Genomic DNA, 15,722 nt, shown 5'->3' with positions numbered 1-15,722 from the left:
GTTGCGGCATGTGGTATCTAGTTCCCTGACCAGGGATCAAACCGGATCCCCTGCATTGGGAGCGCAGAGTCTTAGCCACTGGACCACCAGGGAAATCCCCAAGGTTTTCAATTTATGCTTAAGTTAGTTTTGTTAAACTTAACTTTGTTGGGAAATCATTTATTTAGTCTAAGTTTTCAAATGTATTATCTTAAAACGGTTCATAGTACTTAGTCTTATTTCTTAAATCATAGCTAAATCTGTAACTTAGGAGTTCCTTTTCAATTCCAATATTGGTTTTTATGCCTTTTCTCTTAGATTAATCTTGTCTGATGCCCATTACCTTGGTCACTGTGAAAAGAACCAGATTTAGGTTTGGGGGATTCTCTATTGCTTCTTTGTTTTCTATTTCACCCTTATCTTTATTATTTAATCACTTCTATATTTCTTTTGGCCCTCTCACTGTTGTGGCTTCTCCCGTTGCGGAGCACAGGCTCCAGACGCGCAGGCTCAGAGGCCATGGATCACGGGCCTAGCCGCACCGTGGCATGGGGGATCTTCCCAGACTGGGGCACAAACCCGCATCCCCTGCATTGGCAGGCGGACTCTCAACCACTGCGCCACCAGGGAAGCCCCTATTTTTCTTTTGATCAAGCTCTTTATGTCCTTTTCCTGACTACATAAATTGAATGTTTTAGCTCATTCACATACTAATTTTATTATTTTTTAAAATAAATTTATTTATTTTTATTTATTTATCTTTGGCTGTGTTGGGTCTCTGTCGCTGTGTGCAGGTTTTCTCTAGTTGCGGCGAGTGGGCTTCTCATTGTGGTGGCTTCTCTTGCTGCAGAGCACAGGCTCTAGGTATGCGAGCTTCAGTAGTTGTGGCACGTGGGCTCGGTAGTTGTGGCTTGCGGGCTCTAGAGTGCAGGCTCAGTAGTTGTGGCACACAGGCTTAGCTGCTCTGTGGTATGTGGGATCTTCCTGGACCAGGGCTTGAACCCAGGTCCCCTGCATTGGCAGGCGGATTCTTAACCACTGTGTCACCAGGGAAGTCCCTCACATACTAATTTTAATACACGCACAGGAGACTAAAAATTTTCTTCTGAGAATATCTTTGGCTGCAGCACACAAGCTGCAATATTTTTTATATCACTCAGTTCTAAGTCTTCTAATTTTCATAATTTCTTCAACGGTCCATGAATAGCAAGAAGGTTGATTTTAAATTTTCAAACATACATGATTTGGGGGTGGGGGGGCGGGGTTGTTATATATAACTTAATTATACTGTGGTCTGAGAAGGTGATATGTATGACACAAATATTTTTATCTTTGTTAAAATTCATGCTTTCTGGCAGAGTGAGGTAACAAATTATAAATGTTCTACGAGTGCCTGAAAGAATGTGAATTCTCAAATTGTTGGCTACAGGCTTCCATACATACATCCATTAGATCAAGATTATTAATCACTCAACTCTTCAGCTTCTTACTTTTTTGTTGCTTAATCTCACAATTCTAGTAAATGTGTAAAAGTGTTCCCTGTATGGTTACAGATTTGTTCATTGAAATTTTCTTTTCTTTAAGTATTTTGGGACTAAATTATTAAATATAAGTTTAGAATCTTTATAGCTTCCTGCTTAAGTGTTACCTAAACATTATATATATGAGTTCTTTTTAACTCTAGTAATGCTTGTTGCACTTAGAACTATTCTGTGTGATATTAATAAAGCTATACCTACTTTGTTTTGGTGACTATTTGCCTGAAACATTTCTTTTCATCCCTTTGAGTTCATCTTTTCTGTATCCTTATGTGGTTCTTTTTTTCTTTTTTTTTTTTTACAACATTGTGTTTAATTTCTGCTGTACAGCAAAGTGACTCAGTTATTCATATATATTTTTCATATTCTTTATCATTATGGTTTATTACAGAATATTGAATATAGTTCCCTGTCCTATAGGTAGGACTGTGTTGTTTATCCTGTGTCCTTATGTTTTAAGTATGTCTCTTATAAACAGCATAAAGCTCAACAACCTCCGCCTTTATACTGGCTTTTTAATCCATTATGATTAATCATCACCCAAAGAAAAGTCTTTGCAAAGGTTTTGATCTTTCATTTTCAGAATTCCTATCTTCATTCTAGTTCCTCAAAAAGCTCCAAGAGTCTTCATGTCACATCTTTACCTAAAAATCTCAATTGCCTATTTATCCTCTCCAGGTTAAAACACAAATCTTTTGGCATAAAACACAAAGCCATTTAGTCTGGACCAAGCCTGTCTTTTTCCTCAAATCCTACTACACCTGTCCATTTATAAGTACACAAAACTCCTAGTGTTCTTCAGAAATGATGTTCTTTTTTTTTGTTTTGGTTTGGTTTTTTTTGTTTTGCGGTACGCGGGCCTCTCACTGTTGTGGCCTCTCCCGTTGCGGAGCACAGGCTCCAGACGCACAGGCTCAGCGGCCATGGCTCACGGGCCCATCCACTCCACGGCATGTGGCATCTTTCCGGACCAGGGCACGAACCCGTGTCCCCTGCAGCGGCAGGCGGACTCCCAACCACTGTGCCACCAGGGAAGCCCAGAAATGATGTTCTTTTATACTTCTATGACTTTGCACACGCTGTCCAGAACGTGTCCATCCCTACTTATTCACCTTATGACAGCATAGTCAATACCCTACCCTAAAAATCATCTCTTGTATAAGTTCTACAGAGAGAACTAGTCACTCTTTCTCTGTACGTTTTTTTAGCTACATTGTAAGGCTTGTCTTCATGTATTATTATCTTACTATTTTAAATTATCATGTATAAAAAGCTCACCTGAGTAAGTAAAGCCTGAATTTCAGAATATTTAATCACACAGTTTACATTTACAATAGCTACATTTGTTAGTGTTTATTATTTACAAAGCACCTTACATTTCTTTTTTCATTTATTCCTCACATCAAGACAATATCATCTTGACTTAATAGATGAACAAACTGAGGTTCAAGAAGGTTAAATAGTTTCCCCAAGGTAACGAAGTCACTTAGAGGTAAAAACTGGCTGTTTGACTCCAAAACCTAAACATTTCCACTAAGTAATATTGCCTACCAAATATATATTGTAAGCTGAACTATACTAACTAAATACTGCTGAGAAAATGTTCTTCCAAACTCATTTTAATGAAAAAATGACATAGATGGGTTTTGAGCAGTTTTTAGAAGTTTAAATGCACACACAAATATTTATCTATGTATGACAACTTTTCAAAAAACACTTTCTTCATAACATTTATATAATAGAAGAAATTTTTAAAACATATTTTTGTTGCCAGAGAAGATAAAAATGCAAATTATGATTTTACCCTGTGTAAAAGCTGCTATAATTACATTATTATACTGTAAAATCTCCTTAAACTAAAAAATTTTTCATCTTTATTAGTTTAAAAGTTAACATTCAAAGTTAATGGCGATATGGTCAAAGCTAACTAGAAAACTTTATCTTAAGATATGGTTTATACAAAATAGATATTTTTGCATTACTTATGTATTCCTAAAGGAAGAATAACCACACTTTCTCATGAATTTAATTTCAGAAATAAGTAAGTATCATTTCATTGATAATCATTATCGGGCTTTAAGGAATTAATCCCAATTCAAAATGCCAATACCATAAAGTCCACATGTGAAATTTTTAATCAAAAATTTTAAAAAGTTAACGGACAAAAAAGAACATTAAATTTTCTACTGCCAAATTTCTGAAATTTTTTCACTTCAAAAACTAAGTAGAATTTTAAACAGGTACTATATTCTTTGTTTCTCCCCTACAAAAACAATTATTTGCTTTAAAAACACATACCTCTTTCCTTGTTTACTTTGTTCAAATAAGTCTACCTTCAGCTTTATACATTCCTCTTGGGACTTCTGCAAACTCTGTTCCTTTTCAGTCACCATTTTCTGACTCTGCTGTAATTTATCTTCTGCCTCTCTATAAAATAAAGATACTTTTAAAGGCTGTTGAAGAGATTGTTTCAGGTAAGCAAGAAATAGTTCAACATCAGGAATTCTATTAGTTTAAATCACTGAGTTAAGAGAAACAAATATTTAACAAGAGAAAGACAAAAGGCATATTCATCACTTGTGAACTATTAGTTTTCATAAGGAATAAAAGGATACTTCTATCAGATGATAAATATATCTGAAATAAAAGATTATATCCTATTTAATGATCAGATACTAGAAGTATTAGATATATTTCAGAAACTAGATAAGTATGACTGTTATCACCACTATATCCAGTGATTTTTCTGACAGTTGCAAAAAGCTAAAATGAAAATGTAGTAAGTATAAATTTTGGAAAAGAAAGACAAAATTCTTTTTTTTTGCTGATAATATCATTAGCTACCTGGAAAACCCCAGGAGAATCAAAACAAAAATTAGAATTAATTAAAGGTATGACAAATAGTCCAATTACAAAATAATTATAGTATTATACAAAAAGCAGTAGCCTTCCTATATACTATCAATGAACAGAACAAGAACAAATTCACAACAACCAAAAATATAAAATACCTAGGAATAAACTTAACATGTATTACAAAGAAAATTATGAAATTCTGATGATCATGAGAGATGACTTTAGTGTGCATCAGAATCATCTGCAGGACTTGTTAAAACACAGATTGCTGGGTCCCACCTCCCAGAGTTTGTGACTCCATAAGTCTGAGACAGGAACTGAGATCTGCATTTCTTACAAGTTCCCAGATGATGCTCATACTGCTGGTCCCAGAACTACTCTTTTGAGAATCACTAAAATGGAGCAATATGCTATTTAGTATGCATATATTTCTCATTTTATTCATAGCAGAAGAGGAAGATAAATTATAAAGTGCCTGATTCCTTGTATTTTATTTCTTGAACTCCCATCGAAGTACTGAGTACATATTACTATGTAGGGCAACAAGCAAACTAATTCATATTAATGAAAACACATAAATAAGCATCTCAGCTTAGATTTAGTCTTTTTTAGCCCCTATATACTGCATGTATCCTGCAGCCAAGAGGAGTTATGATGGACTGAAAACAGAATCAACAAGTTCTAACTAAGACAGTCTATACACCAATATGGATTTATTGGGGTGGGGGACAAATTTTAACAAGATACGTCAAAAAGTAAAAGTAGAAAATAAATATTTTAAAGCTGTAAGTTTTACCTCAAAACTTTATCTTGGGCTGAAACTTCTGCTTCCAAATTTATAATCTGTTCTTCTAAGATTGGTACAATGGCTGCCTGTTGTTGAGCAGATTCAAGCATAGAAACCTAAAAGAAATAACTTTTAGAGCACTTTCTTCACAAAATAAATTAATCGACTTTGTCCTTAGTTTCTTTTACCATCTGACAGGGGTTCAGTAGAACTCCCCAGTCATTGTTCATTGTTTGTGAAGCTCATCTTATCTATCAATTTACATGGGCATGTCATCATCACAAGCCAGTCTCAGCATGTAAGCTCCTGCCATTACCCTCAACTTAACATCCCAAGATAACTGGTTAGTTATTTGGCGAAAAAAAGAGAACTTCTACAGACTAATTTAAAGATAAATTTATCTAAAAAGATAAATTTCACATACATTAGAAAATTAAATTTCAAAATCACATAAAAATACTTACTGAACCTTGTTGTTATTTAAAACCTAATTTTAGAATACATGCTTACTAGAGAAAACCTAGAAAATACAGAAAAGCATAGTAATCCTACAACTTGGAATATGAAGAGTGTAGGATGGTAGAAATCCACAACCTAAATGGTATCTGGAAAAGAATACCAGTAAGAGAACTAATTATCCCCCCGAAAAGGAAGCATGAGATAATAGTACAGGGCAGGGATGAGGTCCAGGATAGAAAACTTGGGATATAGTTCTAACTCTGTTGATGAGTCCCTCCTTTTCCTACTCTCAGAACACCAAGAGTCACATGATGGCCTACCAAGAAGAGATAGAAAGTTATTATTATTATCTGGAGAATTGAACAGGAAAGGTTTGAGACTCTTGAGACATTACATGGAATGATGAGCAGGGATGAGGAAGAGTTAAAAACAAAGAGATTAATAAGGAACAGTCAGCTTCTAGCTTCCTACCCCACCTCATTTGGGACTACCCCACAGGTAAGAAATCAAAGGATTCTTTGCTGGAGAAACTCAAGAGCTTCAAAGAAAAAGACCTCACATATGGATGTTGGATGGGGGAAGGGAGATATCTCTCTACAAAAGAGCCATCTTCTCAACCATCACCAACAAATGAAGCCCAATGGACAACAAACTTCACCTTTGCACAGAGAGCTTCCAAAGAGCATTTAAGTGCCTTCTCTTAAATACAAATAGCCAAAACACCAATATCTGAAAGCTTCTATCACAAAAGTCAGAGGTCAAAACAAAAGAAAAAAGCAACTGGCAGCAGCCAGGCAAACATATACACACACACAAACACACAGAATCATTAAATCTTCAGAGAGCTATGAGAAGATACTGCATCAGGATGTTATTAAATACAAAACAATCAGAGAAAATGAAAAAGCTCCAGAAAATGAAAAATTATGAAAGCCAAAAATAAAAGATTCAATAGGATGACAATGTTGAGGAAATCACAGAAAAAGTATCACAGGAAGACAAAGAGATGGAAAATACCAGGAAAAAACTTGAAAGATTTAGAGTACCAATCCAGGTTAGGAAAGATAGAAGAAAGAAAACAGATTGAAGAAAATTATCAAAGATTACATAAGAAAAAATTCAGGGACCAAAGGACACAAGATTTCAGCCTAAAAGGGTCTTCATGTACCCAGCACAATAAATAACAGAGGTCTATTCCTAAAAACATAAGTGGAAAAACAAATGAAAAAATATATACCCACTAGGAAAAGTAATTCACAATGGTATCAGATGCTTTAGAGACAAACTGGAGGATAGAAGACAAGAAAGCAATGTCCTAAACATTCTGAGGTAAAATAATTTTCAACCTAGAATTCAATCAAGTGTGGGGGAGAACTTAAGAAATTTCAGACAGACAAGGAAGCTACCAGAAACATGCTCCAACTAAAGAAAGAGCAAACCAAGAAAAACGACATGGGATCAAGGAAACAATAGACCCAACCTAGAAAAACATCAAAGAGAAGTCCCAGGAGAGCAGCTGGGCAGCAGGTCTGAAGGGCAATAAGCTCAGAGAGAACAAGATTACAGTCTCCAGAAGTGTAACTACTGTACAGACACTGCTAAAAGGTAAATTATGAATATGTTGATCGGTACAATGGGGAATTTCAGCAAAAGGTTTCCAACAGTAGCACATATGCAAAATCAAAGCTAAGACCTGCCCTGGAAAAGGCAGCCTCCCTAAAAAATATTTCATCAGGCAATTTAGAAAAAGCTGAGATGGGAAGTAAAACACAAATATCTCTTACTGCCTAGAATAAACACTGGTGTATTTACATGCTCAAAGAAAGGAACAAAATGCTAATAGTTCAGTAATTATTAGCAAAACTCTTTTAATATCTCTTAGACTTTAAATAATTAAGCCTCTATGACTTTAAAAAGAATCTACAGTTGATTAAAAAATTAAAATACAATTAATAAACAGAAAAGGTAAACAGACACAACAAAAGAAATCTAAATGACACACTGAAAAGGTAAACTTCACAAGAAACCAAGAAAAACAAAATAATTTTCCCTCAAAGCTATTTAAAAATATAGATATGTTTAAAAAAATAATAATATGGAATGTAGACAGAGTGCAATAAATGCCTGAAAAAATTATTTCCCTGTGATTTGACCATTCTGGAAATCTAACCTAGAAATAATCCCAAACAACAAAAAAGTTTTATGTTCACTGAAGCATTTTTTCTCCTTAGGCTCAATAGTACTTTGTTTTGTTTGAAAAGTACAAAATAAAGACCTCCCATAACTCTACTACTTAAAACAATACATTGAAAAAGTAAATAGTGAAAGTTTCACTATGACCCTCCAACCGTTTCCAAAGTTATCAACAATATTGTGGAGCAGTCCTTCTGTCCTTATATTGATATATGTCATATGCATATCTATATACATACACACACATAGACACGTGCTCATTTTATAAAAAACAAAACAGATTATTGTGTGTGTGCATGTATGTGTATGTGTTTTGCTCTGTAATGTTTTTCTACCACTAAATATTTTAGGTAAGTTTTTGAGTGTTGACTGTGCAGACACCATTCTAAGTGTCTCTACATATATCATTTAAACCTTACAAACTTCTATAAAAGTCAAACAACTTTGCATTTACCTTAAAAAAAAAAACTTAGTAGCAATCCATTATATGGATATATCATAATTACCATGTCTCTGTTATTGGACATTTTGGTTTCTTCTAATTTTTTGTATACCAATCATATAGAAAAATATAGGAAACCACATAAACAGGGGAGCTATTAATTAAATTATGGTATACTCACATAAGGAAACATAATACTACCATAAAAAATGATTGTTGGGGACTTCCTTGGTGGTCTAGTGGTAAAGAATCTGCCTTCCAACACAGGGGACACAGGTTCGATCCCTGGTTGGGGAACTAAGATCCCACATGCCGCAGGGCAACTAAGCCCATGCACCACAACTATTGAGCTTGTGCGCCTCAACAAGAGAGCCCGTATGCCACAAACTACAGAGCCCATGCACCCTGGAGCCCCACGTGCTATAACCAGAGAGAAGCCCAAGCACCACAACTAGACAGAAACCCAAGCAGACCATGTACCGTAACAAAAAGATCCTGCATGCCTCAACAAAGATCCCGTGTGCCACAAAGACCTGATGCAGCCAAAAAAAAATAAGGAAAATAAATAAATAAATAAAATAAATATTAAAAAAAAGAAGTCATATTAAAAATGATTGTTGGAAAAGCTACGTAAATGCATCCAAAACTGCTTAGACTACGTAAGAAGTATAATACAATTCCAGGAAAAAAAAACTATTCAAACATGTAATATTTAACTATGTAATAAACCAATAAAAGCAGTTTCTAGATGGTGGAAACTGGGTTATCTTTCTCCCTTTTCTTTTCTCTATTTTTGAAGTTTTCAGCAATGAGAATGTATTATTTTAAGAAGAAAGATAAGTAAGCTATATATTTCCTTTGTACACAAAGTAAAACCACACAAATTGATGATCTTAAGATTTTAAGAAGTTCTGAATTATCTAAATGCATAGGCTATACAAGTTCCCCTAAATAATTTTCAGATATTAAATTCACATAAAATTGATTCTATAACATGTTGATACTATATCATAATAAAAATTATTATACATAACACATTAAGGCAATACAAGGAATATTTTCCAATTATAAATCTTAAGATGATTACAATTATTTTCTGTTGGCATAGTCACCACTTTAAGAAACATACTTTTGCTCTTGACTGTGTCAATTCAAAGTGGACAGACTCTATTTTAGTCATTAAAGAATGATTCTGTGAGACCAAACAAGCATTCTGTTGCCTAAGATTATTAAGTTTCTCTCGAAGACTTTTGATTTCCTGATCCACAGGGGTAGAAGATGAAAAAGACATCTGAAAGATGAAAAAGAACAATTTATTTTGAATTATTTCATTAAGCATTACATGTAATTAATGGAAATAATGAACAATTATCAATAAAATGACTAAGTAGCTCAGAAAAATGGGTTAAGATATTCAGTCAGTGTTGGTGAGGATATGAGACAATCAGCACTCTCTCCTCCACTGCTGGTGAACATGTACATAAATAAGTTCAGCCTGGAAAACAGTGGTATACTTTGGAAAAGTTCTTGGTATTATCCAGTAAAGCTGAACATGCTAAGACTCAACAATACTACTCCTGGGTATAAATCTGATAGAAACTTTTACACTTTTGCACCTGAAGATTAAAGACATAAAAATGATAAGAAATGAAATGCCCACAAACAACAAAATGGATAAATTATTATTTAACCGTTTGTATATTTCTATTATACTCTTTTGAATATATATTTTACAATAAATTATTTTAATTTTCATGGGAGTTGAGGTTTTCAAAACATTTAATTTTATTTTTTTGAATAATATATTTATGCAATTCAGAGTCAGAATTATATATTTTTAAAAAGTACATACAGAAGTATCATTCCCATCTTTAGTAGATAGGTAACCATTTTTACAAGTTTCTTGTTTATAAATTTTTATATAACATCAATCAGCAAAAAATAGGAAACTCCTTATATAGGAGAGTCATTAATTAAGTTAGGATCTTAAACCTAGTCTTCTAGTGTTTCCATACGCATATACAAGCAATACAAATTACCCACCCCGCCCCCAATAGCTCCTAATACAAAACCAGAAGAGTATGTATGTTGTTCTGCACCTTGCATTTTTCACTTGAACAACATATCCTGGCAATCCCTCCACAATCAATTCACTGAGAAACTCCTATTCTTTTTTTTTTTTTTAACCCCCTTAGCTGCAGTTTCTATTGCATGCTTATTCAACCAACTAGACAAATGAGATACTTCTAGTCTTCTGTTATGACAAACAATGCCTTGTTTTGTACTTATACAGGTACTTTTCCAGAAATGGGATTTCCAAGTTAAGGGTAAACGCATTTGTGGTTTTGGTAAATATTACCAAATGCCTCTCCACTGAGGTTGTATCACTTTGCATTTCTACCAGCAATGTATGAGAATGCCTATTTCCCCCTAATATCACCAACAAAATAGTGTCAAATATCTGGATGTTTAATAATCTGGTAGTGAATTTCTCTTATTGTGACTGAGATTGAACATCTTTTCGTTTGTTTTAATTTCCTTTTCCATTCATGTCTTTTGCCCATATTTCCATGGGTTGATGATTTTTCCTTATTTCTAGGAGCTTTTTACATATCAAAGAGATTAGCCCTTTATCTTTAATAAGCATTACCAATATTTTTCCCCCTCTGATTTGTCATGTAACCTGTGATTCTGCTTAGGGTAAAACACAATGATTTCAATGTTTTTATATATAATAAAAACAATCAGCAATTTGAATTAGGGTAGAGATCAAATTTCCCAAAATTACATAATCTTTGTAGACATGGAATTTGAATTCATTTTCTAAAATGTAGGCTCAGATAGCTTCATCAAGCAGCTTCCTTACAAAAAGAAAATCTCTCAACTGCTGGCTTTCTGAGGTGGGAAGAGGAAATTTTTATCAAGAAAGAGTACGATGTACATATGCAACCATATGTATATATGCATGCTGAAAATGGGGTAATAAAAAATAGGAGGAAGAGAGTGGAAAAAGAGATAAAAGGGTTGAGTAAGGAAGAGGAGTATACATAGGGAGATAGATAATACGGCCAAATAAAAAAGAGGGAGAGTGAGTTCAAGACCGGGAAAGATGTCTAAAATCGTCCACAAAATTTAGAGATAATGAATGGAGCACCTGATCCAGGCTAAACAGTAAGTACACTTTAACCACTTAATAAGCCATGATTACCTATTACGTACATGGTACAGTACTAAAATCAAGGGGGTTACAATTTACTTGAGAAAACAAGATTAACTGCAAAAAGGTAATAAATATAGAAGTTTTAAAATAGAGTAATACACCAAAATAACTGCTCTCTTGTTAGGACAGAACAAGAACCATTATATTTAAATTCAAAGAGTCTGGAGTACTAAAAACTATGGAAAACATGAATAAGGTATTTGAAGAAAGAATTCAAAGAAAAAGCATTTTAAGTAGACAGGTCTAAAACTAAAACTACTTTTAAGTAGGCAGGTCTAAAAATAATAACCTTATCTCTTGGCTTTTTTTGAAAATCAGTACCACTATTGAGCATTTTACAAACTTTTTTATAAGGTGAGTAATTCAAAAGTCCAAGCTGGCTAGGCTGAGAAAGATCTTCCAGAACGAGCCTTTCAGACCTTGAGAGATTAGAGGCATAACCAGAATTTTCACGTGGGCTAACACTAGAAAAAAAAGAAAAAATACATTTTAGTTCTTAGGTACTTTAAGTATTCACTCTAAATTTCTATACATTAAATAAGAAAACAGAAAGAAAAGCACCTGAAATGTTGCTGAAAATCAGATTCCAGAAATGAACTTAAGGCATTTCAACTAAATTTTTAAATAAACCATAATTAGTTTTAAACTAGCAATCTATGTTTCTGGAGCCTCTATGCTAGGATTACTTAAGATTCAAAAAACAGCCATAATAATAAAAGATTAATTAAGCCTACACATATATTTTATACTCTGAGTCCTAATATATTCTTTAAATTTTATTTATTTATTTTTATTTTTGGCTGCGCTGGGTCTTCGTTGCTGCGCACGGGCTTTCTCTAGTTGTGGTGAGCGGGGGCTACTCTTCGTTGCGGTGCACGGGCTTCTCATTGTGGTGGCTTCTCTTGTTGCGGAGCACAGGTTCTAGGCGTGCAGGCTTCAGTAGTTGTGGCACGCAGGCTCAGTAGTTGTGGCTCGTTGGCTCTAGAGCACAAGCTCAAAATTTGTGGTGCATGGGCTTAGTTACTCCACGGCATGTGGGATCTTCGCGGACCAGGGCCTGAACCCGTGTCTCCTGCATTGGCAGGCGAAGTCTTAACCACTGTGCCACCAGGGACTGAGTCCTAATATATTAAAGGTCTTAATATGTAAATGCTTCTCTAATAGTTCTTTTTCCTAAACTGAAAGTTATACTCAAATTATTTTTTTTTAATTATAGAACATTATTCTCTACTCTGGACACATCAGAAACACATCATATAATAATGATATTCACACATTTTACATTCATAAATTAAAGTCCTACTCAGAATTGTACATGTAATTTTACTCACTCACCTAGATAACTCTTCCCCTAAACTCCGCAAACTCCATTCTGTTATCTTCAGTTCACGTCTTAAGGAAGCAACATTTGCCAGCAAACTTTCTTCTTCATTGTCTTTATTATAGTAGTCTGAGGAACTAGACTCCATTTCCTAAAAAAAGAAATGAATTTCTTATACCTTGCCTGAAAGAATCTGTGGTGTCAGTCAAAATACTCTCACACTAAGTAAATTTTAACTCATTATTTTTCTATTTCAAATGTTGTGAAATCTTTCATGGTTAATTTAAAACAAAGCAAAATGAAACAAAACACCCAGCAACAATGAATTTCTCAGCGTGTTAAGCTATAATGGAAAGTTCAACAGAATTTCAGTGAATCAATTTTTCATTATAGCCAGGGACTAGTTATTAAAGTTCCCCTTTTCTAAGCATCTTTAATCTTCTAACAATTGTGTAGACTAAGTGTTTTTATTCCATGTTAAAGATGAAGAAACTAAGAATGAGACAAATAACTTGCTCAAGGTCACACAAACTGTAAATGGTGGAACCAATATTTGAACCTAGGTCATCAGGATCCAAAGATCTTTCAATTATGTCTCACTGTAGTTTTCTTATTTATTATAGATTTTCAATATGAAGTGTTCAAACTTACATAATCATGTTACAGCTGTGAACATCTGACAAAACTGGTATCATTACAGTCATTCATATTTTCTTTTTTTTTCTATTTTTTTTTTTTTTGGCTGCGTTGGGTCTTTGTTGCTGCATGGGCTTTCTCTAGTTGCAAGCGGGGGCTACCCTTCATTGCGGTGCACAGGCTTCTCATTGCAGTGGCTTCTCTTGTTGCAGAGCATGGGCTCTAGGCGCACGGGCTTTAGTAGTTGTGGCACATGGGCTCAGTAGTTGTGGCTCACGGGCTCAGTAGTTGTGGCACACAGGCTCAGTAGCTGTGGCACATGGGCTTAGCTGCTCCGTGGCATGTGGGATCTTCCCGGACCAGGGCTTGAACCCGTGTCCCCTGCATTGGCAGGCGGATTCTTAACCACTGCGCCACCAGGGAAGGCCTCATATTTTCTTAAAGGTAATTTATTATCACAGAAAGCTTATCCCCATCTCCCATTCGCCATGGTTAGAAAATTTAAAACCACACACTCACATTCACATCACAACCACAGAGATCAAAATGACATTTAGCAGGTTAACTCACAGAAATATATGAAGAAAAGCTTTTGTTTCTTCAACTGATCGGTATCTCAAGGGTTGTGAAATTCCCTACTAAGTAGCTTTGCACATAAAAAATCATGATAAAGTACCGCCTTTTACTGTTAATTAATATACATAATTATCATGAATTAATAATACAATTAAGATGAAGGCTTTATAATCTCTACTACTCCTATACATCTTCTTGCATAATCTTAAAATTACATTCCTCTTTCAGATACTATTTACCTTTGTCATTGTAGCATCTCTTTCATCACCCTTCTAGAATTCTGACCACATCTCAAGCTCCAAAAGGTTAGGAGTCCTGTGTATTATATTCAGGACTATAAGGCACTTAGTGAAACTCAACATTTTCAATGAATAAATGATTACTAAACTGCCCTTCCTTCCCCTCACCTAGCTAAAATAATATGACAAATTCATTCCACACTCAAAATTTCTCAGATGTAGGGAGGAAGATTAAAAAGAAAACTCTCACCTTATTGGAAGAAACTGGCAGGAAATTAAATGAGACGCTATGGAATCTTAGTAGAGAAAATGTTTCTATCCTCTTTCCTCTTTTGTTTCCACAAATTTGCTTCTGCTTAAATAAGAAGACTCTCCCAAACACAAGTCAATGGTTAAGGTCCCCATTCTGCTTTCTTTGCAACATCTCTAGTTCCCTACAGGATGGTGAAAGAAAAAAGGGTTACGAACATTCAGGCAAATTCTAAAATGCCATTCGACATTGTTTCGACTAAATCAGGTTTATGTCCAACATCTTCTGTATATTTTCATGTAAGAATTCTCTAACCCTTCTGAAGTATCAATGAAAACGTTTGCTATGCAAACATATTTTCATTTTCCTAGTAGGCCATTTATTATCTTTAAAAAAAGATTCCTGGGACTTCCCCGGCAGTCCAGTGATTAAGACTCTGCGCTTCTACTGCAGGAGGCGCAGGATGGATACCTGCCAGCGATACCCGCCTGCCATGAGGTGCGGCCATTTATTTTAAATAAATAAATTAATTAATTAAATAAAGATTCCTCCTCCCTTCAACTGACACTAGTTATGAAGTCTAGCTTCATTGCCTGTACATACGTGGAAAAGCACATCCGGCTACAGACAGGTCCTGCCTTCTTTTGGCCCTAGTAACAATGCTTTTGTAGGTATACACACGCACACCCATCTCACCGAGAAACAAGTGTTCATTATACTCCCTGTATGTAAAAAGATGGGCTGTAGTCGAAAAGTATTCCTCATTTTGGAAGGAGGTCATGGCTTTATATAGTACTGTCTTGTACCAAGAACGCTCAATTTGACAGAATTGGCCCTTCGTTCATCTGGAAGAAGTGGAGGAAAACATGACAGCTTCCTTTCCGGTTTTTCGTCAACTAAAATACAACCCTGCAGAGCAGCGTGCGCAGCGAGGGCGAGGACCAGACGAAACGCATCCAAGCGTACCGACAGGGAAAGGAACAAAACTCCTTCAGGTAGGCGGGTTTCCACCCTCCAGGGGCAGTCGCTCACCACCCAAGTCATAGTTGTGAGAGAGACCCACCGACGACGGCGCACGCCGCGCTCTCCGCTGCGTTCGGAAACTTCGGACCCTCTGCCGGACCCCAAGCGTGGAACCCCAGACACACCACGCAGGAAACTAGCGAACCCCAGATGGCCCGAGGTCAAACCGCCGCGGGAGCCGTTGGGGACGCCCCGCCCCGCCG

General features: G+C 35.5%; 1 protein-coding gene across 12 annotated transcripts in view; it reads right to left on the bottom strand.

Annotated features, from left to right (window-relative positions):
* The window catches only part of CCDC18 (coiled-coil domain containing 18), a 125,511-nt gene that overhangs the window by 108,938 nt on the left and 851 nt on the right, over window positions 1–15,722 (bottom strand). For 6 of the 12 annotated variants that reach the window (XR_003434361.1, XR_003434362.1, XM_027114356.1 and 3 more), the window contains exons 1-7: window positions 15,560–15,668; window positions 14,497–14,680; window positions 12,810–12,946; window positions 11,764–11,938; window positions 9,384–9,545; window positions 5,170–5,276; window positions 3,816–3,944 (exon numbers count right to left, since the gene is read on the bottom strand). Coding sequence is in view for 10 of the 12 variants with exons in the window: in XM_027114356.1 (XP_026970157.1) it covers window positions 3,816–3,944; window positions 5,170–5,276; window positions 9,384–9,545; window positions 11,764–11,938; window positions 12,810–12,943 (707 nt within the window). In the remaining 2 variants the exon portion in view is untranslated. Of the gene's footprint in view, window positions 1–3,815; window positions 3,945–5,169; window positions 5,277–9,383; window positions 9,546–11,763; window positions 11,939–12,809; window positions 12,947–14,496; window positions 14,681–15,528; window positions 15,687–15,722 lie in introns of those variants that run through there. The other 6 variants (XM_027114355.1, XM_027114354.1, XM_027114352.1 and 3 more) reach the window with 5 other exon arrangements.

This window comes from Aethalodelphis obliquidens, unplaced genomic scaffold, assembly GCF_003676395.1.
Source record: "Aethalodelphis obliquidens isolate GAN/ISIS:26980383/991018 unplaced genomic scaffold, ASM367639v1 scaffold13, whole genome shotgun sequence".
Classification (NCBI taxonomy): Eukaryota; Metazoa; Chordata; class Mammalia; order Artiodactyla; family Delphinidae; genus Aethalodelphis; species Aethalodelphis obliquidens.
Note: the sequence above shows the minus strand (reverse complement) of the source record. Positions and strands in the feature narration are given on the sequence as shown.